Below are 27,957 nucleotides of genomic sequence, written 5' to 3' on the forward strand. Positions count from 1 at the left end.
AACACGCAATACTTTATTCCTTAGTCCAATATTTACTTGTAAATAATATAAAACAAACCTAATTATATAACAATTTCCTCCTGGTTTCTTTGGCATTCATTGATACAAAGAACACTTCTACCATTTGGTGGAAGTTACCAACTATATTGAATTCCTTGAAGTACATACAGTAAGTAGCAGAAAATATCCATTGTTATCACGTAATACAAGAAGTTCTAGGTAAATAGGATGTGAAATAGGGCTGTAAAATAAAGCATTGCCAAAATAAAAGAGAAAACCATAAAACATCACCATAATAAAGCAAAACGTCCTCATAAAACCAAAGTATCTAAAACATTTATTTCCAGATATCAAGGCGATGGTAAAAGGTTGTAGACAGAAGTGAATTACAGTGCTACGAAGTCAGATTTAACAGTCTGCAGGAAAACATTGGTACATAAATGATCTATTTGTGTGTATTTAATTTGATTTTAGCCAAAGACAAAATAACATTTTTTTTTTTTACTGGAGGCATTGATGCTTTCAGAAAAAATCTTAATCACTAAACAATAGTTATCGATCTGATCATCCTCCAATAACTTAATGTAACATCAGATAAACACATATGTACTATAGTATACACTTTTAGCGTAGGTCCCTCTAATTTGTTAAAAGTCCATGCAATCCCAAATATTAAATGGCCCACTAAAAAAAATCCATGATCCCAGCCCACATACAGTATTACACACTTTACCATTACCAATCATGCAAACACAACATATTAAAGGATCAAGAAGCACCTGAGATTCACCTAAAATAATTCCCAAAGGACAAAAGTCCTCCAGTTATTTAAACAAAGCCTAGCTGTGACAGATAGTCACGTTTATTCAGCTTTTGCAAACGTTATTTTCTTAAGTTTTTCCACATAATATGTAACGTAAAAACATCAGAGGAATTTAGATTAAAAAGGGAAATGTAATTGGTAGAGTAATTGGTAAATAAACCCAGTATGTGGTTCACCTTGGTTTACTGATTTCTCCAATCTATAAGAGTAGATAACCTCTCCCTGATGCAAACGTTGAGTGAAATGAACCATAGGACTGGGCAACAACAAGATGTGATTTCCCATTGGTCATTTCTCACATCTATCTGCCAATTGGAGAATGTCTCTGAATCAGAAGACACCTATTGGACAAAATGCACCAATGGGAGAGCACAAATTCTGGGGGTGCATCATTGACCCAGGGTCGACTAAAACAATGGACACTGGTTCCAGTGCAGGTGTGAGACGGGGCGAGAGGACGAGAGAGGGAGCGATAGAGAGAGGTGAGGAAGGCCACAGCCTGTTGGGCGAACCAATTGAAATCCAAGCACAGAGGAAGTGACCGTGACACAGTGGCCGGTGTGTGGTTACCCAGTGAGGTTGGCCTGGGGTTCTCCTTCCAACACCCACTCCCCCTCACATCCCATCCCCACTCCCCTCAGCAAGGGGGTAGAGAGCTGCTCCATTCATGAGGAAACAGACAGCAAGACGACCTGAAGCAACCTGAGCGCAGTGCACCTCCCCTCCTCCTCTTTCCGCCAGGTCACCTGTGTGAGTTGAGGTCAGTGATGTTCCGTGTGGTCTCTGTGTCACAAGCTCTATTATCCTCAAAGCTCAATGGAGCAAGTCTCTCAGTGCACCACCCTCCAATTCTGACTCAGAGGTTATCTCAGGACATCTGAAGCACGTGGTTCAAGACTGAGTGGGAGAGAGGGGGACTATGCTATTGTGTTAACATTAACTTAAAAACCATAAATATTTCTGATAAAACACTCTTCTGTGCTCTCTTTTGACAGACCAAACGCAATGGAAAATCACAGTGGTGACAATAGCGGTGCTTCGCACCTAGCCATAACTTGACCCCTCAGTGTGATAGTGTGCGTGTAGCATACATGTGTGAGTCGTGTGTGTATACAGTAAGAGGCTTTGCTAATAAACATCTTTACAATCAATGTACTTTAGGAAACAGAATAAAACCATTAAAAAAAAAGAGACTGCATAGAAAGTTGGTGGCCAGAAGCTGGTCAGTCTGTAATTAAGTTCTGAGTCCTCCACACACACCACTTCTTAGGAGTCTGAGGAGGTGGATGAGATGGTGCGGCTCTTGGTTTTGGGCACCACCAGGATCTCATCCCCGTCTTGGATCATGTACGAGTGGAGTGCCCGGCTGCCGTACTTCATCTCCTCAGGTCCCAGTGCAGAGCCCAGCTCGCGGGCAATGTAGTACAGTCGCATGCCGTTGGCTGGAAGCCCCACCAGCGCCCTGAGCTCCTTCTTGAGCTCCCCAACCGTCTGCTCCAGCCGCAGGCTCAGCTCCTCCGTCCGCTCGCCCCAGCGCACCTCCAGGGTGGCCGTGCAGGGCGGACGCAGGTCCACCTCTGCCAACGGGGCAAGCTGCCCGTACTTGGACACCAGGACGTGGTACCTTTTGAGATAGGACAGGATGGATGGGAGGTTGGGATTGGTCATTCGTTCGAGAATAGTGGTGATTGGTCATTTGACAGGCACTCTTGTATATACAGTGCCTTCGGAAAGTATTCAGACCCCTTGACTTTTTCCACATTTTGGTACGTTACAACTTTATACTAAAATGGATAAAATAAATAAAAGAATCCTCAGCAATCTACATGCAATACTCCATAATGACAAAGTGAAAAATAGATTTTTTGAAATGTTTGCACATGAATAAAAAAAATTAAACAGAAATACCTTATTTACATAAGTATTCAGACCCTTTGCTATGAGACTCGAAATTGAGCTCAGGTTCATCTTGTTTCCATTAATCATCCTTGAGATGTTTCTACAACTTCAGCGGAGTCCACCTGTGGTAAATTCAATTGATTGGACATGATTTGGAAAGATACACACCTGTCTATATAAAAAGTTCCCGAGCTGGCCGCCCAGTGAAACTGAGCAATCGGGGAAAAGGGCCTTGGTCAGGGAGGTGACCAAGAACCCGATGGTCACTCTGACAGATTCTAGATTTCCTCTGTGGAGATGGTTTCCTTCCCAAAGGTTCTCCCATCTCTGCACACCAATCAGGCCATTATGGTACAGTGGCCAGACGGAAGCCACTCCTCAGTAAAAGGCACATGACGGCCCGCTTGAAGTTCGCCAACAGGCACCTAAAGACTCTCAGACCATGAGAAACAAGATTCCCTGGTCTGATGAAACCAAGATTGAACTCTTTGGCGTGAATGCCAAGCATCACATCTGGTGGAAACCTGGCACCATCTTTACAGTGAAGCACGGTGGTGGCAGCATCATGCTGCTGGGATGTTTTTTAGCGGCAGGGACTGGGAGACTAGTCAGGACTAAGGCAAAGATGAACCGAGCAAAGTATAGAGAGATACTTGATGAAAACCTGCTCCAGAGACTCTCAGGACCTCAGACTGGGGCGAAGGTTCGCCTGTCAAAAGGACAACGACCCTAAGCACACAGCCAAGACAATGCAAGAGTGGCTTCGGGACAAGTCTCTGAATGTCCTTGAGTGGCCCAGCCAGAACCCGGACTTGAACCAGATCGAACATCTCTGGAGAGACATGAAAATAGCTGTGCAGCGACGCTCCCCATCCAACTGACAAAGCTTGAAAGGATCTGCAGAGAAGAATGGGAGAAACTCCCCAAGTACAGGTGTGCCAAGCTTGTAGCGTCATACCCAAGAGGACTCAAGGCTGTAATCGCTGCCAAAGGTGCTTCATCAAAGTACTGAGTAAAGGGTCTGAATACTTATGTAAATGTGATATCCGTTTATTATTTTTAATAGATTTGCAAACATTTCAAAAAATCTGTTTTTGCTTTGTCCTTATGGGGTATTGTTTGTAGATTGATGAGGGGGAAAAAAGACAATTTAATCCATTTTAAATTCAGGTTGTAACAACAAAATATGGAGAAGGTCCAGGGGTGTGAATACTTTCCAAATGCCTTCAGAACGTATTCACACCCCTGGACCTTCTCCACATTTTGTTGTGTTACAGCCTGAATTTAAAATTGATTAAATTGAGATTGAAGTATTATGTGTAGGCCAGTGACACAATGTCAAAGTGGAATTATGTTTTTAGAAATTTGTATAAATTAATTAAAAAAGAAAAGCTGAAATGTCTTGAGTCAATAAGTATTCAACCCCTTTGTTATGGCAAACCTAAATAAAGTTCAAGAGTAAAAATGTGCTTAACAAGTCACATAATAAGTTGCATTGCATTGACTCACTCTGTTGCAATAAGTGTTTAAGATTATCTTTTAATGACCATCTCTAGCTGCTTGCTACTTTCAGTCTGCTACTCTGTGGCAATATACACCGCTGTCCTGGTCCAAACAAGCTAAAAAACGATGCCCAAACTGTGGTAAGACCGAAGAACTCAAAAGCGGTGGCCTGTGACATTTGTGATTTGTTTGTTCACATAAAGTGTGGAGATATCCAACCCTTGTCATATAATGAACCTGTAAAGTCTCAAAGTAACATTTAACTTGTTTGCAATGTATGCTGCTTAAATGCGGTGCCAAACATTGGGTTGCTGGACACAAGCAGGGATGATGAGTGCAATCTAGATGAGATAGTCGACTTGTCAGTAGTGGGGACAGAAAATGACATGTTTGACTGGTTTAATCGGAGAGGACTTCACTGTATCCATGTGAACGCATGGAGCCTGCAACCGAAATGAGAGGAATTAAAACTCCTCGCTTCTAACACCTGGGCTGCAATAGTTGCTGTGACAGACATGTCTTGATGGGTCAATTGAGGACAATGAGGTTGAGCTAACGGGTTATAGCATTCATAGAATTCACCGAAACGGTGGCGGTGTGTTTTTACTAGGTATTAAGTGTTTTTTAACCCTTGTTTATAACTGAAAATAGGTATTGAAGTTGCATGGGTAGATATACTTCTTCCTAAATGTCGTCCTGTCACTGTTGGTGTCTGCTATTGGCCTCCTGAGCAGAATAATGTCTAGAATTTACTTGAATCGATGTGATCACAATGTATTTGCTGATAAGGAATGTATTCTGCTTGGTGATTTTAATACAAATATGCAGTTATCACCTAAGAACAGTACACAAGTAAATGCCCTATATAACTTTAATCAGTTATTTGGACTGAAACAACTGATTGTTGAGCCAAACTGGGTGAGTATTGACAGTAAATCAACTTTGGACTTGATTATTGTATCAGACCAAGAGAACATATGTCAGTCAGGACTTTTAAATATTGGTTTTAGTGATCATATGGTAACCTACTGTACCTGTAAGCAATCCAAAATGCTGCTTGAGCCAGGTAATAACTACATGAAGGTACAGTCTATGAAACAATACTTAAAGGAACGTTTTGTAGAAGTACTTGGGAATTTGGATTGGTCTCATGTACTAACCTGTGATGTTGATCAAGCTTGGTATCTATTTAAAGATCTGTTTGTCTGCACTCGACTCTCTGGCTCCGATGAAACAAATTTGAATCAAACAGTGGTCAGAGAAATCGATCACCTCCGAGATCTTAGACCTCATAAGGAAAAGGGATCGCTACCTGGCCAAATTCAAAAGGACAAATCTACAAAACGATTATGATGGTTATATTAACTATAGGCAAGATACAAAACGGATAAGGCCAAATCCCAACATTATATAGACATTGTTAATGACAACTTACACCAGCCTCGTAAACTGTGGTAAATTTAAGAACATTGGCTCAAACTCCCCATAAGGTAAAATCCTGTAATATTGGCCTGGATATTGATTATGTTTTATGCTATGACTGCTCTGGACACTATGGCCAGTCTTTCATTAACAACTTTTACCATAGCAAAGGTATGTTTGAGCCATGCATGGTAACAGAGGACAAAGTTTCCAATCTACTATGCTTAATGAGCACAAACAAAGCAAATGGGCTGAATAACCTTCCTGCAAGATTCATAAAGGATAGCGCTTGTGTCACTGCTAAAATGATAACACATATTGTAAACCTTTCTATTAGTGCTGGTACATTTCCCAATGATCTCAAAATAGTCAGGGTGGTTACACTCCACAAGAAGAGCAGTAAGACAAATTTAGGAAAATACAGGCCTGTGTCGATCCTCAGCACCTTATCCAAAGTTGTTGAGAGATTTGTTTTTAAAATCAACTTGAGGGATACCTTCAAGCACAAACTTCTTTATGAACTCCAATCTGGCTTTAGAACAGCTCATTCCACTGATACTTGCCTTATCCACCTTTTTGACCGCATCAAGCAGGAAAGTGAGAAGGGGAACTATGCAGGTATGGTCATGTTAGACTTGCAGAAAGCATTTGACACTGGACCATGATATTCTCCTGATGAAAGTGAAAATGCATGGGTCTAAATGATGGAGCAGTGAATTGGTATAGGTCTTATCTGAACAACAGAACACAAGTATGTAATGTTGGTGATGTTCTGTCAGAGGCCAAAGAAATATCCTGTGGAATACCGCAGGGATCAATTTTAGGGCCCCTCTTATATACGTTAATGGTATGCCAGAAACAGTAAAGTGTAAACTACTATTTTATGCTGATGACTCAGCCATACTGGTATCAGGGAAGGATACAGTTTACATAGAGGAGACCCTGAGTAAGGATTTGCATTTTGTTAGAGATTGGCTGACTGACACCAAATTGTCGCTACATTTAGGAAAAACTGAATCGATTTTGTTTGGAACAAAACTTAGATTGCTTAGGGCTGACAAGATAAAAGGTAAACTGTGCAGGCAAGGAGAGTGAATCTAAAACAAGTGTACCTTATCATGGTCTGTCCCTACATCAATCCCTGGTAAAATTATTTCTAAAATGGTGTACAAATTTACATTTTTTAAATCATAACACTAGATATTTTAACATTAAAGTTAAGAAACTGCTGGTCTCAACCTTGATTCATTTTGATTATGCCTGCTCTGCTTGGTATAGTGGGCTATGAACAAAGTTGAAAAAGAGAATGCTGGTCATGCAAAATAATGTTATCAGTTATATGCTTAATGTCCCCTCTAGGACACATATAGGGGTACAGGAGTTCTGAGAGGTGGGCTTGTTACCTTTGAAGTGCAGAGTGGACCAACTTAAATTTAATCATATGTTTGACATCTTAAATTATCGTGCTTCAGGCTATATGAAAAACCACATTGATATGGGTCTTTAACCAACACAGTCACAATACCAGAGCTAGTGTTATGTCTTGTAAAATCGCAAGAGTAAACAGTACTGCGAGGAGCACGTTTTTTCATACAGGCATTTGTCTATGGAATAGCCTTCCCTTGGAGATCAAGCAAAGAAAAAGTATAAGCTTTAAAAAGCAGGCAAAGGTTTTTCATTTGGACAAGGTTGTCTAACATGCTGACCAGACCGTACACGTCGCGTGCGCGAGCGTCGCAAAATAAATTTAGAAATCCATGTTATTCAATTATTGCGCACGCCAACGAGCGTCTGCGATGCCAAGGGCTAAAATAGAACTCATTCCTATTTCTGACGCAGATCGCGCTGCAAGTCCTGCCTCTCCCATCTCCTCATTGGTTTATAGAAGCATGTACCCACGTGCCATCTCCTCATTGGTTTATAGAAGCAGGTACCCACGTGCCATCTCCTCATTGGTTATACCCACGTGGGTGATAGAAAGACGAACTGTTTTGCAGGTAGTCGTGGTAATACAATGAAAGTTTAGATGCGATCCCCATATAATTTAAACGATGAAAAAGCCTGGAAGGAGGAGAGATGACTAGAAACGATTCGGTTGGCCGTTTTATGTGTGGATTAATTGTCGGAGTAGAGATCCTTGTGCATTTCAGGTAAAATAACAACTCAATGTTTATATCCCAGGACAAATTAGCTAGCAACAGCAAGCTAGCTAAATAGGACAAATTAACGTTAGCTAGCAAGTGCAAGCTAACTAGCTAAATTACCATACATGTTTAATGCTTTTCGACCTGTCCCCAAATTAATGTCATTGGTTCAGAGTTTGTTTTGATATTTTAACCTGCGTGTCGTGATCCTGCGTTTGGTGTGGGGGTGCAAAATAAATTTATGCACGGTGGCGCACGCGCGCAGCCGGTTTGGGCAAGGTGTAAGTAAGAGAAACCACTCCACTGCCCCTTGCGCCCCCTACTGCTGGTCAGGTGTATTTATTTGAATGATAGGTATGATGTGCAATGAAGATTGTTTTTTAAGGTTGAAATGTGAAATGAATATGGTTGATTTTTAAGGCTAGGGAAAAGTGCAGTGAATAGTGCCACTTTTTAGGATGTCAATATAAATGAATGTATTTATGGTCGTTTGTAATTTTGTCTATCCTTTTATTCATTTTTTGTGTTATTGTATTTGCCAATCGAGGACCACGTTGGAAACAAGCGTTTTAATTAATAATTTTAAGTGATATCCTCTGGGTCCACATTGTACATTTTGTTGTATGTCTGTTAGCCAAAATAAATTCAATTCAATCTCATCTCTGTACCCCACACATAGACTTGTCTGTAAGGTACCCGAGTCGAGTAGTTAATTTCAAACACAGATTCAATCACAAAGAACAGTGAGGTTTTCCATTGCCTCGCAAAGAAGGGCACCTATTGGTAGATGGGTTAAAAAAAGCAGACATTGAATATCTCTTTGAGCATGGTGAAGTTATTAATTACACTTTGGATGGTGTATCAATACACCCAGTCACTACAAAGATACAGGCGTCCTTTAATGGCTGTGATAAGCGATAACCGAGGATGGATCAACAACATTGTAGTTACTCCACAGTACTAACCTAAATGACAGAGTGAAAAGAAGGAAGCCTGTATAGAATAAAAATATTCCAAAACATGCATTCTGTTTGCAATAAGGCATTAAAGTAAGCTTTTAAAAAATGTGGCAAAGAAATTAGCTTTAGGTCCTGAATACAAAGCTTTATGTTTGGGGCAACAACACATCACTGAGTACCACTTCATATTTCAAGCAGGGTGGTGGCTGCATCATGTTATGGGAATGCTTGTCATCACCAAAGACTAGGGAGTTTATTAAGATAAAAGGAACCGAATAGAGTCAAGCACATGCAAAATCCTAGAGGAAAAGTCTGCTTTCTAACAAACACTGGGAGACATCAGCTTTTCATCAGGACAATAACCTAAAACACAAGGCCAAATATATACTGAAGTTGCTTACGACACTGAATGTTCCTGAGGTGCCTAGCTACAGTTTTGACTTAAATCGGCTTGAAAATGTATGGCAAGACTTGAAAATGTCTGTCTAGCACTGATCAACAACCTACTTCACAGAGCTTGAAGAATTTTTTAAATAATAAATGTTCAAATATTGTACAATCCAGGTGTGCAAAGCTCTCCAGAAAGACATAGAGCTGTAATTGCTGCCAATGGTGATTCTAACATGTATTCGCTCAGGGTTGTGAATACTTATGTAAATTATATAATTCCGTATTTAATTATCAATACATTTGCAAAAGTTCATACTAACAAATTTTCACTTTGCATTATGGGGTAATTGTGTATAGAATGGTGAAGAATTTTTATTTATTTAAATCAATTCTGAATTCGTGGCTGTAACAAAATGTGGAATAAGTCAAGGGGTATGAATACTTTCTGAAAGCACTCTACATTATGGGAAACAGACCATTTTAATCCCACATGTTTTGCAGACGTTGTGATGTACTCTCAAACAAGCATATTCTTTTTCAGTTTAATACACAATGAATATATCTGCAAGATAACACCAGCAAAAACAGTGAAAAGGTTTGCAGTTTTTAATAGTCTAATCGCCATCTAAGAAAAATGCTTTATCTAACACTGTGGGGGTAAGTTGGGACAAATGTGTTAGTGAATGAGTGTGTGCTCGCTAAGAGTGGTGTGCTCGTTCGGAAAACACAGTGAACCCTCTACCCCTCTCTCAGCCGTGAGAAAGCCCCCCCCAACCCTCAAGGGAACACTGAGGTAGAGATAAGGAACGATTAAATAAAATCCCAGAGAAAAAGCCTTTCTCTTTTCAAAGCTAATATACCATCTGGGCCAATCAAAGCAATTTCCCCTTCCCACCCTCAAAACCCCGCCTGGCCAGGGTTTCAGTGCGTGTGTGTGCCACCGCCATGGGAATTCTACTCCAAGGCCCCAGTCAGTGCACAAAGTGCCATTCTGTGAGAAGCCCATTTCTACTCTCACTTAAAGGTCTCATTTAATGTGGTAACTAACCACTCGTACACCTCTGTATAAAATTGCGAGAGATAATGGAGGTATGGTAACGCTAAATGCCATTTTTAATGGTCCTAGCTTAGTGTGGTGCCTGAAAAAAAGCTGTGGCATTCATTTAATACCCGTGTTTCTATACACGGCCAAAAGTATTGGGGCTAATACCTTACCTTGTATCTACCCTAGATCTCTTAGGGACTTATCGTCTGGCATTTCATGCCTCTCTCACTCCCTGTTCTTTAATCCTCCTCAGCTGCCTGGTTGAGAGATGACATGCTAAAAGGTTTGTGTTACGTTGCATTTCCTCACTTCCCCCGGTATGCCCTCAATCCCCTTCCTCTGTCTCTTAATAATGACCCCATGCCCCATCTCTACATATCACAAGCCCCTTCCTCTGTCTCTTAATAATGACCCCAGCCCCATTTCTACATATCACAAGCCCCTTCCTCTATATAACCCCCCCTTCTTTACCCAGACCCCTCTGTAGCCCCTTCTTTCTCTCCTTACCTCAAGTGCACTCCTCTCTCCACACCACACCCCTCTTGTAAACCCCTCCCCTCTCTCTCCTTACCCCAAGCCTCCCCAGTCTCTCCACTCTCCAGCCTCGCATCGTTTCAATCTTCCCAAGCTGTTTCAGAAAGCCGCTTACGACCACCAAAGAGCTCTATTTTCATGTCACCTGACCATAGCACTGGTTCAAATCCAAGTGCCAATTCCGTTTATCAAACTCCAAACTATGATCAGTTGACATGAAAATATTTATCTTTGGCCACGCACAACAGCAGTGGTTTTGGTGTTGAAAAACAGAAGCATATGCAGAAAAGTAGCTCATACAAAAATATGGTGGTGGATCTTTGATGTTATGGGGATTTTTATAAATTTTTGTTTTACTTCCACTGGCCCTGGGGCCCTTAAGGTCAACGCCATCATGAACTTTACTAAGTACTAGAACATTTTAGCCAAAAACCTGGTTGCCTCTGCCATGAGACTGACACTTGGCCACACGTTTGTCTTGCAGCAAGACAAAATCCACAAAAAAAGTGTTTAATTGACCACAAAACCCACATTTTGCAATGGCCATCTCAGTCTCCGGTCTTGAACCCCATTGAAAACCTGTGGTTTGAATTGAAGAGGGCAGTCTTTAAGAGCAGACGAAGGCTATCAAGGATCTGGAAATATTCTGTTTGGAGGAATGGTCTAAGAACCCTCCCAACGTGTTCTCCAATCTCATAAAACATTGTAGAAAAAGGCTGTGTCGTTATCCTCGCAAGGAGAGGGTGCTACAGTATTGCAAACAGAATCTCTTTCTCTGAGCAATTGTATTAGTATAATAATAAATTATTTTTAGGTGATCTGTATATCTATAGCTATGACTAAGACTGAGAGACTAAGCCAAGGCTACGGTTATTCAAAGGCAGCTGTCTGTCAAATCTGTGCAGGCTGCCGTGTTCACCAGTGTTCACCTGGAAGGCTGTGACCCGCTCCCCAGGCTCTGATCTCTGAGGGGAGCCGGGGGCAGGCATGGGTTACTCTGGACCCGAAAGGGGATAGCCCGGCCGCCTAAGTCCTGTCCACATCCAACACACACTCGTGCACACGCAGCAGCCTTGGTCAGCTCAAAACCATACACCCCACACACACACACACACACACACACACACACACATCCCCCCCGCTCAAAGAAACAGGCTAACCACGCTGTTCGCGGGCGTCAGCGTGGCCAGGCGCTAAAATACAAATTGGTTCTATTTGTGACGCTCAACACGCCTCTCCCATCTCCTCATTGTTTTTTATGAGCATATACCCACATGCCATCTCCTCATTGGATTTAGGAGCATATACCCACGTGGGTGAATGAAAGATGAACTTAGGTCCACACTCCGGTAGGTTGTAGTAATGCTGTAAAGTTGGTTGCCAACCGCCATATAAAGTACAAAGAAGAAAAATAAGCATTAAAAGGAGATGACGAGAGATTAATTAGGTTTACCATTTTATCTGTGGATTAATTGTCGGGAATAGAGGACCTTGTGCATTTCAGGTAAAATAAAACAACCCAATTTTTATATACCATGACAAATTAGCTAGCAACACCAAGCTAGCTAGCTAAATTGCCATAAATGTTTAATGCTTTTTGACCTGTCCCCAAATTAATATAATTGGTTCAGAGTTTTGATATTTTGTTCTGATATTTCAACTTGCGTGTCGTGATCTCTTCTGGTGTGGGTGAACAAAATCAACGTGCGTGCGTCCGGTTTGGTCAGCATGTAAGACCCAAAAGCAAGTAAATGCTGTTTAAAAGCAAGGAGAGAGAGAGAGAGAGAGAGAGAGAGAGAGAGAGAGAGAGAGAAATATAATTAAACAGAGGAAAAGTGAGCAAAAGAAAACCAAGAAAGCGGTTTGCGGCTTTGAAACACTTCCATTGCAGTACCCTGATTAATCTGAGACACTGTGGGGGACGCTGTGTTGGTTTGGAGTCATTGTTCCACTGGCAGAAACACACCTGCAGAGAAAAAGAAAACCCAAGCACCCCCCCACCAAAAAAGGCACTTTCCCCACATAATTAGGAGGACAATATTCACACAGAGCCGAGCTACAACAGGTCTGGTTACACAGGGAAATGATTCAAGCTCTCAATCTCCCCCCTTAAGGGAAAAGAAAAGAGAGAGCGAATGAACGAGTGAAGGAGGAGGAGGTCAAAAAAATAATCTACCTGCCACCTTGTGTATCGGTTTTCCGATCTGAGTATTCAGAGGCACAAAGAAGTCATTGAGTAGGCAGTGACTGGTGCCATTGTCTCGCAAAGGTTACTTTCCCCCAGTCAGGGAGCGCGCTTTCCCCCCCGAAAACCCTTCCCTCGCATTCTCCTAAGGTTAAGTGGAATGTGGCTGGCAAAAAGCGTGGGCCAATTCATTTTTATGCATGCCCCCCCCCCAATAAAATTCCCATCATGGGAAGTCCTGAGATGACAATATGTTACGGGATGTCAGGTGCGTTAGAACACTGAGGGGAGTGTTAACATAAGCAGAGAGAGGTAGGCGGTATCTGAGAGGTACTGACTCAAAGTGATTCCTGTCCGCTGTTGAGGTTGTTGTCTCAGAGGAATGCTAGTGCTATTATGAACCAGATGGAGGTTGTTCTTATCAGAAGAAAAATGTGTGCGTGTGTTTACAGTTCCTCTGACATACAGTAGCTCTACCTCAACAGACTGGAGTGTGTATGTGTGTCAACAGTACCTCTGAGGCAGCGTCTCTTCAGAACAGTCCAGGTAATGTCTGATGAAGAACCTCTCAGCGTCTTCCCTCTCTCCTTCCGTCACCACACTCCCATTCAACACAGTCACAGATGGCAACCTGCAAAAGGACAAAGATTATGAGTGTGTGTGACACATTTACACAAATCAAACAGGTGTGTATTCAATTGTGTTTGTGTGAACCTTGAATACCCCCCCCCCCCCCCCAACTCAAACAAATAAATTATTAACACCCTACCATTGTACTTGCACTAACACCTGTACTTGCCTTTTCTCACTAGTAGTGACTTTGCCGATAGCTGATTTATTGAAGAATTTTTTTTACTTGCTATTGTGACTGTGATATGTGGTTGTCTTTCCTAGCTACCTTAAGATGAAGCACTAACTCAATCACTCTGGATAAGACTAAAATGTAAATGTGTGTGTGTGTGTGTACTCACTGTGCCACAGTGAGGCTGCGTCTCTCTTTGTTGGTGTAAGGCTGCAGTAAGGGAATCCCCATCAGCCTCACCTCCTCCAGCTTAGGGAAGAAATTCAGCCTCTCTATGTCCTCCCATCGGTTAAGCCCTTTAGGACACACATGTGCAAACACACGCATGCATGCACACACCCACGGATACGGAAATGATCAGCACTCATTCTCTATGGAAGACCAGGATACAGTATTGAGTATGGCGTACAGAAGTAGTACAATACAATACATAGTCCTAATCTATTTTCACATCAGACAGATCATAGAGGGCTCTTTCAGTGATTGAATGAGTGTGTATATTAGTTTCATTTATTTAGCCTATATAAGGGGGTAAAATGCCTTTAAAACGTAGTGTTAAAATACATTGGAATGTAACAGAACTTGAGCTCTTCTCAGTAGGGTTCCCTGTCCTGCATGAAAAAGGTACAGAAGCAGAGGAGTAAGAACAGGAGAAAAGGGAAGGAAAACAGGAATAGTGGATGGAGAGTTATTAGGTAGAGGAAAGAGGGATATTTGTGTTTATACAACGGGTGGGTCTAATCCTGAATGTAGATTGAAACCGCATTCCAGAAGGTGTCTATTCCACAAGTTAACACCAGCTAAATTTATGACGTTAAAATGCCTATTTTCTCTGTTCCATCTGACTGAGCAATCCACTGTCTCATCAGCCCAGCCAGGCTGTCTAATCACCACTATAAAAAAGTATCTAGACATTATCTCACATTGTTGTTTTCAACAGCGGAGATTTGTATAAACCTTGCCGTCTGTCTCTCCGACATTTGCAACATTGTTCAAATATTCAAATTCAATCACCAGATGTCCCTCCATAGTAATGAACATTTCGGGAGTTGGGACGAGACACAGGCATGCAACTTTTCTCAGCCAGTCGAACTCATGAATCAGCATCATTTTTATGGATATATACAGTCGTAGCCAAAAGTTTTGAGAATGACAAATATGAATTTTCACAAAGTCTGCTGCCTCAGTGTGTATGATGGCAATTTGCATATACTCCAGAATGTTATGAAGAGTGATCAGATGAATTGCAATTAATTGCAAAGTCTCTCTTTGCCATGCAAATGAACTGAATCCCCCAAAAAACATTTCCACTGCATTTGAGCCCTGCCACAAAAGGACCAGCTGACATCATGTCAGTGATTCTCTCGTTAACACAGGTGTGAGTGTTGACGAGGACAAGGCTGGAGATCACTCTGTCATGCTGATTGAGTTGGAATAATAGACTGGAAGCTTCAAAAGGAGGGTGGTGCTTGGAATCATTGTTCTTCCTCTGTCAACCATGGTTACCTGCAAGGAAACACGTGCCGTCATCATTGCTTTGCACAAAAAGGGCTTCACAGGAAAGGATATTGCTGCCAGTAAGACTGCACCTAAATCAACCATTTATCGGATCATGAAGAACTTCAAGGAGAGCGGTTCAATTGTTGTGAAGAAGGCTTCAGGGCGCCCAAGAAAGTCCAGCAAGCACCAGGACCGTCTCCTAAAGTTGATTCAGCTGCGGGATCAGGGCACCACCAGTACAGAGCTTGCTCAGGAATGGCAGCAGGCAGGTGTGAGTGCATCTGCACGCACAGTGAGGCGAAGACGTTTGGAGGATGGCCTGGTGTCAAGAAGGGCAGCAAAGAAGGCACTTCTCTCCAGGAAATACATCAGGGACAGACTGATATTCTGCAAAAGGTACAGGGATTGGACTGCTGAGGACTGGGGTAAAGTGAATCCCCTTTCCAATTGTTGTTTGGGGCATCCGGAAAAAAGCTTGTCCGGAGAAGACAAGGTGAGCGCTACCATCAGTCCTGTGTCATGCCAACGGTAAAGCATCCTGAGACCATTCATGTGTGGGGTTGCTTCTCAGCCAAGGGAGTGGGCTCACTCACAGTTTTGCCTAAGAACACAGCCATGAATAAAGAATGGTACCAACACATCCTCCGAGAGCAACTTCTCCCAACCATCCAGGAACAGTTTGGTGATGAACAATGCCTTTCCAGCATGATGGAGCACCTTGCCATAAGGCAAAAGTGATAACTAAGTGGCTCAGGGAACAAAACATCAATATTTTGGGTCTATAGCCAGGAAACTCCCCAGACCTTCATCCCATTGAGAACGGTGGTCAATCCTCAAGAGGCGGGTAGACAAACAAAAACCTACAAATTCTGACAAACTCCAAGCATTGATTATGCAAGAATGGGCTGCCATCAGTCAGGGTGTGGCCCAGAAGTTAATTGACAGCATGCCAGGGCGGATTGCAGAGGTCTTGAAAAAGAAGGGTCAACATTGCAAATATTGACTCCTTGCATCAACATCAATGTAATTGTCAATAAAAGCCTTTGACACTTATGAAATACTTGTAATTACACTTCAGTATTCGATAGTAACATCTGAAAAAAATATCTAAAGACACTGAAGCAGCAAACTTTGTGGAAATTAATATTTGTGTCATTCTTAAAACGTTTGGCCATGACTGTACAAAGAACTATCAATAGAAAAGAGGTAAAACAAAAAAGTGCAGCTAGTTTGCTGTCTTTCCATCTTCAGTTTAAGTGGTTGTGTTGTTGGCTAACTCCTCTGAATAAGTGTCCGGACGAGAGAGCAAATTTTTTACGCCGGGCGAAATCGCGCATCTTTATCTCATTGTTACGGATGTATCCAAATAAATGTCACAAGAAAACAGCTTAAACCAACGCAAATGCAGCTACTTTGCTGTTATTCTGGCTGCACTGTTTTACGTCACTGTAAGTTAGCCGTAGTTGGCTGACTAGCAAGCAAGGGATAAGAACGTTGGCAGCCAGTATGGCAATAGAACATTTAAAATGAACGACTGGGTCGCATCTCTGGCAAACGAACCAATAGAATGTTAGACCAGCCGGCTTGAGTAGCAACCCTAGATTTGTGTTGGGACTATATCTTGTGGAAGGATGAAATACTATGAATAAATTTATCAAATATATTTTAAAATATGAACATATTTTAAATCTTTATTTGAATATGTTGGTAACCCATTGTAAAAAAGTGGTAATGCCCTCGAAGCCGGTGTTTGGAGGATATATTGGCCCGGTTTTCCAGCCTAACAACACCCATGCCAATATATCCTCCAAACACCGGCTTCTCGAGCATTATCACTTAGGTATGCTCCTGCTTTGTGTGTGTGCGCACCTGTGTGTGTGTGTGTGTTTGCATGTGTATGAGACTCCCTTCGCAAACCTGAGTTGTTGAGGTTGATGCTGCGCAGGTTAGGAAACAGGCGCTGCAGTGTGTCCTGAGGTGTGTCCTCCTCCACAGAGCTGAGTCTGTTGTTGGACAACACCAGGGTGTCCAGGCACGGGTACATCGGCCCAAACTTACGGACCTCACTCCACTCCTGTAGCTGGTTGTCTGTGATCTGGAGCAGGCGCAGGGAAGGGCAGGGGACTGGGGACTCAGCAACCTGGTCATAATCATTCAGACAAAGGAAGAGCTCCTCCAATCTGCAGGGGGAGATAGTATGAGAATCAGAGGTAGCTGGGTCGTTCCACAAAGAGTGACTTTTGCATCCCTTTGATATTTTAAGTAAAACTTGTACACCAATATTGAATTTTAAAAACCTGTTATGTTAAATGAAGTGCCCTTTAATATAGACCACACAGAGAATTCAATAAACAGATATAATTTTTTATATATAAAGTTCTGCATTTTGACATGTCAACCCTGTGCCACTTCTAGGAAGTTTCAACCCACTTAATCCCAAAATGTATCCGGGTTTTTACCATCATTGTAAAGCCATAGTTATTGTGTTGCTTTGACAAAGTAATTTCTGAAAATGATTATTTATTTAATGCGATTAGTGATTCATTTGTTCCTCGTTTTATGGTCATCGCTGTTACGTGAACTGATCTCTCATTTTAATACTGTATAACTATACCTTTTAAATATTTTTTTTTCAGAACAAACATTGAACATGTAATAGTCAAATCATAGTGTAAAAACAGGTGAGGTCAACCCTGGTACTTTATTTGGCACTTAACAGGCACGTACTAGTGCTTTTTTTGTACCTCTTGAGATTGAAAACCGTGTTTATGAAGTTGAACATGTCCTCTTTATGACAATGTTAAAATTAGGTGAAATTAAAAATATATTTTGGACCAAGTTACACTTCTTAAAAGGCAGCAAATTGTATTCACGTGTGCCATGTGTCTGGTTTGTGATTCACAGTCCACTATCTGTCATGACTTACTCAGGGGTCTGGCGTGTGAGTGTGTGTACCGTGTCCCAGGTGACACGCGTGTTGATGAGGACCAGGCGGCGGACTCGGGAGAACACCTCAGCCAGGCCTGGCTCCAGTTCAATCCCACTCAGAGGGTTCATACTCAGGTTAAGGAAGTCCAGGTTGGGGATGTTAGACACAATCGTGCAGATCTGGCAACCCAAAAGACAGATTGGAGATATTATACACAAATCACACTGTATTTGTCACATGCACCAAATACAACAGGTGTAGACTTTCGCTATAACTTAGAGTTAAAAAAGAAGGATGAGCAAAAAAATAAAAAATTAAATAGTAACACAAAATAACATTGGTTTTGGTTTGTTTCATTTAAAAGGGGCTGATATAACATTGATTCGACCACAGAAAAAACGTTGATAATATAGTGCAAACTAATGGGGCGAACTCAGTGAAGTTCAATCTCGTGCGTCTCTGTGCCGCATCGCATTTCTTCTGCGTGGCAGTCCTGGAGGAGGTGCGCGGCCAGTTCTGGTCAAAGGTGCGCGTGCAGCTTTGAGGGAACATTGCATGTGTGTAGGGGTAAAAGTGACTAGGCAATCAGGATAGATAATAAATATGTAGAATAGCAGCAACATATGTGGAATGTGAAAGTGTGTCTGTGGCATCAATATGCACTTGTGTGTGTGTGTGAGAACGTATGTAGTGTGTGCTGGAGTGTCAAAGTAGCATGTGTGAATGTGAGGGTAGAGTCCAGTGAGTGTGCATAGAGCCAGAGCAAGAAAAAAAAGGGGTCAATGCAAATAGTCCAGGTGGCCATTTGATGAACTGTTCAGCAGTATTATGGCTTTGGGGTAGAAGCTGTATACACTGTAGTGTACTGTGTTAAGAACGATATACTGATGAACATTCCCGATTGGAAGGCCTGGGCCCTTGAACCATAAACTAGGTCATGGTGTCCTTAAGCAATTAAGAAATTTGAAATGTATAGTCTATTCAAACCCTAGGTCTCAGCCTTGATTTAATGTTTTGGCCCCAGGCATGGAAGGCTGAAAGCGCAAAAAGATAATACAAGAGCGTATAGGTCTGCCCTGCGAACCCCTTAGAGGAAGGTATCTGTTTTCTCATTTGCATATACCTGTCTATGTCGCTCTATTAAACCTTTGAAACAGCAATATGTAACTTTTTGGGTGACCCACATATAAATGTGAGTTATAGATCTGTCATGCTCATAGAACGCAAGTCTAAGAAACAGTAGATTTTTTCTACGTGCGCTAGTTATATGCTTCCCATTATTACATTCAGTTTTATAGTCTTTTACTTTTGTACACCATAGCTGAAAATACAATATTTTTGGTTATGGAAAATATATTTCACAGCGGTTTAGATGGTACAATGATTCTCTACACTATAATTGCTTGTTTTGTCACAAACTGAAATGGTGGAGTGCACCTTTAAATACACTGCTCAAAAAAATAAAGGGAACACTTAAACAACACAATGTAACTCCAAGTCAATCACACTTCTGTGAAATCAAACTGTCCACTTAGGAAGCAACACTGATTGACAATAAATTTCACATGCTGTTGTGCAAATGGAATAGACAAAAGGTGGAAATTATAGGCAATTAGCAAGACACCCCCAAAAAAGGAGTGATTCTGCAGGTGGTGACCACAGACCACTTCTCAGTTCCTATGCTTCCTGGCTGATGTTTTGGTCACTTTTGAATGTTGGCGGTGCTCTCACTCTAGTGGTAGCATGAGACGGAGTCTACAACCCACACAAGTGGCTCAGGTAGTGCAGTTCATCCAGGATGGCACATCAATGTGAGCTGTGGCAAAAAGGTTTGCTGTGTCTGTCAGCGTAGTGTCCAGAGCATGGAGGCGCTACCAGGAGACAGGCCAGTACATCAGGAGACGTGGAGGAGGTCGTAGGAGGGCAACAACCCAGCAGCAGGACCGCTACCTCCGCCTTTGTGCAAGGAGGTGCACTGCCAGCGCCCTGCAAAATGACCTCCAGCAGGCCACAAATGTGCATGTGTCTGCTCAAACGGTCAGAAACAGACTCCATGAGGGTGGTATGAGGGCCCGACGTCCACAGGTGGGGGTTGTGCTTACAGCCCAACACCGTGCAGGACATTTGGCATTTGCCAGAGAACACCAAGATTGGCAAATTCGCCACTGGCGCCCTGTGCTCTTCACAGATGAAAGCAGGTTCACACTGAGCACATGAGCACATGTGACAGAGTCTGGAGACGCCGTGGAGAACGTTCTGCTGCCTGCAACATCCTCCAGCATGACCGGTTTGGCGATGGGTCAGTCATGGTGTGGGGTGGCATTTCTTTGTGGGGCCGCACAGCCTTCCATGTGCTCGCCAGAGGTAGCCTGACTGCAATTAGGTACCGAGATGAGATCCTCAGACCCCTTGTGAGACCATATGCTGACACATGCACATTTGTGGCCTGCTGGAGGTCATTTTGCAGGGCTCTGGCAGTGCACCTCCTTGCACAAAGGCGGAGGTAGCGGTCCTGCTGCTGGGTTGTTGGCCTCCTCCACGTCTCCTGATGTACTGGCCTGTCTCCTGGTAGCGCCTCCATGCTCTGGACAATACGCTGACAGACACAGCAAACCTTTTTGCCACAGCTCGCATTGATGTGCCATCCTGGATGAACTGCACTACCTGAGCCACTTGTGTGGGTTGTAGACTCCGTCTCATGCTACCACTAGAGTGAGAGCACCGCCAGCATTCAAAAGTGACCAAAACATCAGCCAGGAAGCATAGGAACTGAGAAGTGGTCTGTGGTCACCACCTGCAGAATCACTCCTTTTTTGGGGGCGTCTTGCTAATTGCCTATAATTTCCACCTTTTGTCTATTCCATTTGCACAACAGCATGTGAAATTTATTGTCAATCAGTGTTGCTTCCTAAGTGGACAGTTTGATTTCACAGAAGTGTGATTGACTTGGAGTTACATTGTGTTGTTTAAGTGTTCCCTTAATTTTTTTGAGCAGTGTATATAGCCTTATACTTTACATCGAACATTTCTACACACCTTGACCGGTTTTGAATTCCTGTAGTATTTACTATAGTTTTATTTTTTGTTATCTTTTTGGGTCTTTCTTCAAGGAAACCTCCTGAACAAATACTAAAAGAGCAAAAAGTAGGTCGGACTGGGGTCTGAACGGCTAGGTTCAGCACTACTGCTCTTTTTCTATAACTTGTATGGAGCACAATATATTAGTCTACACTTGGCATGTACAGTTGAAGTCGGAAGTTTACATACAACTTAGCCAAATACATTTAAACTCAGTTTCAGAATTCCTGACATTTAATCCTAGTAAAAATTCCCTGTCTTAGGTCAGTTAGGATCACCACTTTATTTTAAGAATGTGAAATATCAGAATAATAGTAGAGAGAATGATTTATTTCAGCTTTTATTTATTTCATCACATTCCCAGTGGGTCAGAAGTTTACATACACTCAATTAGTATTTGGTAGCATTGCCTTGAAATTGTTTAACTTGGGTCAAACATTTAAGGTAGCATTCCACAATAAGTTTGGTGAATTTTGACCCATTCCTCCTAACAGAGCTGGTGTAACTGGTTTGTAGGCCTCCATGCTCGCACACGCTTTTTCAGTTCTGCCCACACAATTTCTATAGGATTGAGGTCAGGGCTTTGGCCACTCCAATACCTTGCCTTTATTGTCCTTAAGCCATTTTGCCACAACTTTGGAAGTATGCTTGGGGTCATTGTCCATTTGGAAGACCCATTTGCGACCAAGCTTTAACTTCCTGACTGATGTCTTGATGTTGCTTCAATATATCCACATAATTTTCCTTCCTCGTGATGCCATCTCTTTTGTGAAGTGCACCAGTCCCTCTTGCAGCAAAGCACCCCCACAACATGATGCTGTCACCCCCGTGCTTCATGTTTGGGATGGTGTTCTTCGGCTTGCAAGCCTCCCCCTTTTTCCTCCAAACATAACAATGGTCATTATGGCCAAACAGTTCTATTTTTGTTTCATCAGACCAGAGGACATTTCTCCAAAAAGTACGATCTTTGTCCCCATGTGCAGTTGCAAACCGTAGTCTGGCTTTTCTATGGCGGTTTTGGAGCAGTGGCTTCTTCCTTGCTGAGCGGCCTTTCAGGTTATGTCGATATAGGACTCATTTTACTGTGGATATAGATACGTTTGCACCCGTTTCCTCCAGCATCTTCACAAGGTCCTTTGCTGTTGTTCTGGGATTGATTTGCTCTTTTCGCACCAAAGTACGTTCATCTCTTGGAGACAGAACGCGTCTCCTTCCTGAGCGGTATGACGGGTGCGTGGTCCCATGGTGTTAATACTTGCGTACTATTGTTTGTACAGATGAACGTGGTACCTTCAGGCGTTTAGAAATTGCTCCCAAGGATGAACCAGACTTGTGGAGGTCTACAATTTTTTTCTGAGGTCTTGGCTGATTTCTTTTGGTTTTCCCATGATGTCAAGCAAAGAGGCACTGAGTTTGAAGGTAGGCCTTGAAATACATCCACAGGTACACCTCCAATTTACTCAAATGATGTCAATTATCCTATCAGAAGCTTCTAAAGCCATGACACCATTTTCTGGAATTTTCCAAGCTGTTTAAAGGCACAGTCAACTTAGTGTATGTAAACTTCTGACCCACTGGAATTGTTATACAGTGAATTATAAGTGAAATAATCTGTCTGTTAACAATTGTTGGAAAAAGTACTTGTGTCATGCACAAAGTAGATGTCCTAACCGACTTGCCAAAACTATAGTTTGTTATCAAGAAATTTGTGGATCGGTTGAAAAACGAGTTTTAATGACTACATTTTACTATAGAATTATATAGTATTCAGTAGTATACATGACTCATGATGTATAGTATTCTACAGTATTCTACAGAATACTATATAATTCTATAGTAAACTGTACTACTATAGTAAACGGTACTATTTTTTATGTGGGCATTGGCACTGATTGACAGATGAAAGTCTTGTTTGTTGGATTTGTTTGTTCAATGACACTAATTGTTTTTGGTGCCGTTTTGTTTTGCGTGCTATGGTAGTGGACACTGTCCATTTGCTACATGCTTCTTTAATGCTAGCCAAGAGGTGCTGGACATGACAAATAACCAACTATTGGACTTTTAAAAAACTGTCCAGATAAAACAACACCTTAGATGTGTAGAAAATAAGGCAAACTTTTATCAAAAAAGTTAACAATCTCTGAAAATTATGAAAACAATGAAAAATGTGTAATATTGGCCGTGTACTGCCAGCCTTCGTGCTAATAACTAGCTGCTAATAAATAGATGGTGCATAACATGGTAGCAAGGGTGAGGAGGATAAGAAGAACTACAGTACCCACCTCCCCCCAGTCCTGCAGCTGGTTGTGGGACAGGTCCAGCTCCACCACGTGGGCACAGAAGGTGGCCACCTCAGCCTTGTCCCCAGCTTTACTGATGCCACAACCGTCCAGGACCAGCACACTGGGCAGGTTCAGACGATCTGGAGCGAGACAACAATCTTTCTAGTGAATAATTGTTCTTTATTGAATCAAACTGTACCATCAATAAGAATCACATTCACATTACAGGGGACAACAACCTGGTATCACTTATTGTCATTACTTATTTTGGCATCACTACATAGGCAGTATCCTTGGGGCGCTAAGGCATTAGAGAATGACCCATGATGTGTAGATACCCTATATAAGGGATATAGTGTAAGTAGGCCTACATGGAGTTTACAGTATTCCTGGGTAACTAGAAGATGATAACTTGTGTGATTTCCCTGTATAACACATGCAAGTAAGCCTACATGGAGTTATTACTGCTTAATTCAGGTGTTTTTGTAAAACAGAAAGTAGGCTGTAAAGTATGGCCCTTGACTCTTCTACCTTTAGAAATAACAACTTTTTCAGTTCATTAGACTATAAATCACATCGCACCCACCAACTCAGTTTAGCAGGTAACATAACAAATGCTACAGAGAAAAGATGCATAGGCCACCATATCCCTGAGTTATTACTCAAAGTCAGCGCACTAAGTCGGCCTTCAAATGCTTGTCGGAACTGGGAAACTTCACAGTTATGAAGTCATAAGTCCGACATGACTGTGTTCAAGTGGTTTTGAAGTCAGAATAATTCCTCAAACAATGAGATTTTATCTAGCTAGAGGAGCTAGCTAACATTGGTAATGATAAAGTTAGCTAACTTGTTTAACGTTGCCAATATGGTCAAACTAGCTACACTATCTACATTGATAAGTTTGACAATGTCAAAAATGTATTTGCTTTATAATCGTCACAACTAGTGTAAAATTATCTCCAACATTACCACTCGGAAGTGGTTGTTGTCCAGTCGGAACCTCGTATTTCCTACTTGCGAGGAGAATTTGAAGGCAGCATAAGCTACGGATCTATAACACCTTAATCTCTGACCTTTGATGGGCGACCCCTGTGAACTAGACAGTACCACGACACCCATGCCGTTCCCACGACAGTATGGGAAATTCTCTGGGTTGTACTTCTCACTGACCACCTGGACGAAGGTGCGCCCCTCCTCTTCATCAGAGGACTCCATGGCCCCAACTGTCTGATCAGAGAGAGTGAGAGGCTTACACCCAGGGGTATGGTTACAAAGTACAGTAGGACTTGTTGGGTACACCACATGTCTATGCCAATCAGACTTGGAAACACTTGGTATAGCATATAGAGGCTACTATAGGACTTTACAGATAAAGCACATGGCTTTAGTTACATGCCCTTTCAACTGACTTGTCTACTGCTAGCATACATGCTAACAAGTCAAATCTTGTTCACTTACCAAAACATTGACTTAAGGTTAGCAGAGAATGTTTGAAATATTGACTCACAAATATGACTCCTCTAGGGGTAGTTGGTGTGGACCACAGGCCACAAGTTGGCCACAAGTTGGTGTGGACCACAGGCAGACACCTCTGGGCTGTAGTGTTGTGAGGAGGTGCTGTCTCTCTCCCCCTCTGGCACCGGCCAGGCCTGGTGGATGAGGAGCAGCCTGGTGGATGAGGAGGCAGTGCCAGGGGCTCACGCAGCACAGGCCTGGTACACTGCGGCTTAGGGAGAGAGAGAGGGCCCAAGAGGGGGGGAGAAAAAGAAAGAGAGCGCGTGTCACATGAGCTAAAAGAGTGACCCCATTATCCTTCCACATTGTGACATCATCTCAATGAAGTAACCATAGATATATAATGACCTTTTCAATAGAAGTAACAATGATTCACTCTACTCTAATGTTCTTTAACCTATCCTGTTGAACTCTCGTTTGATTTAATACTAGTCTGACAGAAATCACTGATCTCTAACATTTGTGGTTCACTTAGCCTGCATAAGGTTTACGCAACAGTCTATTTGTTGAGTCAAAAGAAAAGTCCATACACTCTCTCCAACTCCAATGGTCATGGAGTGCTACTGGGTACACAGGCTTTAGTGAAAGCTTACAAAAAAAGATTTCATTTTTTAAACTGCAGTAAAAAGGGCAGTAACTGCAGTCGACTGTGGTATTTTGGATGCAGTAATTGCAGTTACACATTTTGGATGCAGTATTTGCTGCAATATTTTTTTTCAATTTCAAATAATCAACTAATGATGGTCTTCAGTCTGACTCTGAACCACAATTAGTTGAATCAAGGCCTGGTCTGTTTCTGCTGGGCTGGAACAAAAGCCTACACTCTCAGTGGCTCTCCAGGTATGAAGTTAGAGATCTGTCATCCCTTTCGTAAGGACACAGGTGTCTGAGCAGGTGTCGGATTCTTACAGTGCTTCCTAAATGATCAGACTTATCGGTTTCGCTATCTGGTTGGGTTAAGCTCTGTCTGTCTGCAAACTGATTCTCTGGCCTGGACCCATCTGAACTAACAACCTACCCTTTTCACACCATCATGCTGACTCGAACCATACAGAACTAGCCTAACTCAATTATTTTATTTTCACTTTGCCCTTTCCAGCACTATGGTGGATACGTAACCAGGCCAGCGCAGTTAAGCTTGGCTCAGTAGTGTAAAACAGCCAATAAACCAGTAGGCATATCTCAAGTGGTTTGTTCCCAGCCCTGAGCCGTCTGAGACAACATGATGACACCATACAGACAGGGTTCTGTCAAGAACCTGTGTGAAGTCCAGTTAGAGAAGGTTTCCCATATCAGAGACCCTCTGGTTTCAATCTCCGATACACCTGGGATCAAAGAAGTGTCTCCTAATAGCCCAGATCAGGTGCTTCTGATGGCAAACTGGGATTACACTGAGATAACTTTGTGTTTGAGTATGAATCCAGGAAGATTAGCCCTGATAGTCATGGGTATTTTAGCTCATTGTAAGGGCCAAAAGAGTGACAGTGGTACTACAGGTGCAACATTAGTTTATAGGTACATTACCAAGCGATCTTGGCTGGTATTTTCAAGTTTGTCCGATAAAATAGACTATAGCAATGTGATTTTTGGGGTTCTAAACCACAACCATAGCCTGCTTGCCTTGACAAGTCAGCCAAACTTGAGATAACTCCAGTTATTATTGAAGAGCATAACTCAAATTCTTTAACACACTTGTTGACAAAGTGAACATTATTCTGTAACCACTAGGCTTACTGTATGCTCAAACATAGGCTACTACCTCAAAACATGAGCATATGCCATATCATAAGGACACAACAGAAACAGGTTTTGGATGTCAAGGTTACATGTGACAAAACTGAACGATAATCTCCTATAGCCTGTGAGCACGACTTCCATTACAAAAGACTACCGGTAGGGTATATGTATGCATGTATATTTATTATTATTTTGTATTTTAATTTTTTTCGGTAGGGTATATTAATGAAGAGCGGAGTACATGGTTGGCCTATGGGAGAAGAAGGGGGTAGGGGTCATGCGCACAGCTGCCATGACAACACCTTTGTGCCCAAACGCGTAATATAGGGGGGGGGGGGGGTCGGGGGCATTAGAACAAGATATAACAATTAGTTAATCATTCTTGAACGTGGCCAATGTGACTGTGACGTAATTGCAGGGGATTTCCTACATTGTTAGAAAACTTGCTATTCTACTTGAATAAACTATTCAAGTAAAGTTATTGGGGATTTAAAAATATATATGTATAGAAAACTTGCACAGTTCTATACGTTTCTGTATTCTGAACCGGTTTTCATGCTGTGCCGTAGCAAATTTTTTGAATTGAGAAAAACATTCCCCGAAATCAGAATGACTCCAAAAAAGAAAAATCGACAGTGAATAAAAACACCCAAAATGCATCAAACTACATTGCTTTGAAACCAAGCTGTATAAATCGATATGATCAATGGATTATTCTTTGATTGCGACAATGATATGTGCTTGAAGTAACAGGTTGTAGGCTACTTGTACAATACTACGGGGACATACATGCTCATTTACTGTAGCTATGATTTAGGGAATATATTGTAACCTAAAACAATGGTCCTTAACAATAATCATCGGGAAATATACCTGCGCCGTCAGACCATTGACATATATATAATTCGATTCCACTTACCGTTCTCTGTCGTTCACTTCGAATGTTTGTTATTTTCGTTCGGTTAGGTAAGGGTCGTCACTAGTTACAACAGCCACAAAGTCATAAACCCCGCCTATTTCTACAATTTCTCTTGTTAAAATATGATTTTAAGCCTAACCGTAACCTTAACCACACTGCTAACTTTATATTAAGACCAATAAGATATTTTACGATATAGTTTACAGCTATGGCTGTAATATCTACTATAGTGGAAATATTAGGTGACACTCAAAGACCCACCCCCTTCGTTGAGGAAGTGACGCAATTTAA

The 27,957-nt window shown here is 42.0% G+C and overlaps 1 protein-coding gene across 3 annotated transcripts; it reads right to left on the reverse strand.

The window, feature by feature from the left end:
* tbcelb (tubulin folding cofactor E-like b) lies at positions 1 to 27,931 on the reverse strand. 3 transcript variants are annotated; one of them, XM_071339178.1, is made up of 9 exons: positions 27,667 to 27,931; positions 25,003 to 25,221; positions 24,569 to 24,722; positions 23,496 to 23,635; positions 18,133 to 18,314; positions 17,124 to 17,386; positions 13,876 to 14,002; positions 13,419 to 13,535; positions 1 to 2,447 (listed from the first exon to the last, which is right to left on the reverse strand). In XM_071339178.1, exons 3-9 carry the CDS (start codon positions 24,708 to 24,710, stop codon positions 2,090 to 2,092), a joined length of 1,329 nt encoding a protein of 442 aa, XP_071195279.1. In that variant the 5' UTR covers positions 24,711 to 24,722; positions 25,003 to 25,221; positions 27,667 to 27,931; the 3' UTR covers positions 1 to 2,089. The 3 variants fall into 3 exon arrangements, with proteins under 3 accessions (XP_071195279.1, XP_071195280.1, XP_071195281.1); XM_071339179.1 differs by having other exon boundaries at positions 24,569 to 24,718; positions 27,667 to 27,917; XM_071339180.1 differs by having other exon boundaries at positions 25,003 to 25,215; positions 27,667 to 27,916.
* Between the last annotated feature and the right edge of the window lie 26 nt (positions 27,932 to 27,957).

This window comes from Salvelinus alpinus, chromosome 13 (assembly GCF_045679555.1).
Source record: "Salvelinus alpinus chromosome 13, SLU_Salpinus.1, whole genome shotgun sequence".
In the NCBI taxonomy this organism is placed as follows: Eukaryota; Metazoa; Chordata; class Actinopteri; order Salmoniformes; family Salmonidae; genus Salvelinus; species Salvelinus alpinus.

What these genes read in the sequence shown, in the direction of transcription:
- tbcelb (XM_071339178.1), bottom strand. Translation starts at nt 24,710, where the DNA reads ATGGAGTCCTCTGATGAAGAGGAGGGGCGCACCTTCGTCCAGGTGGTC. An exon ending in CTCACACGCCAGACCCCTGA is followed by an intron (nt 17,387 to 18,132) that starts GTAAGTCATGAC and finishes CTCCCCCTGCAG; the next exon opens with ATTGGAGGAGCTCTTCCTTT. An exon ending in CGCAGCCTCACTGTGGCACA is followed by an intron (nt 13,536 to 13,875) that starts GTGAGTACACAC and finishes GTCCTTTTGCAG; the next exon opens with GTTGCCATCTGTGACTGTGT.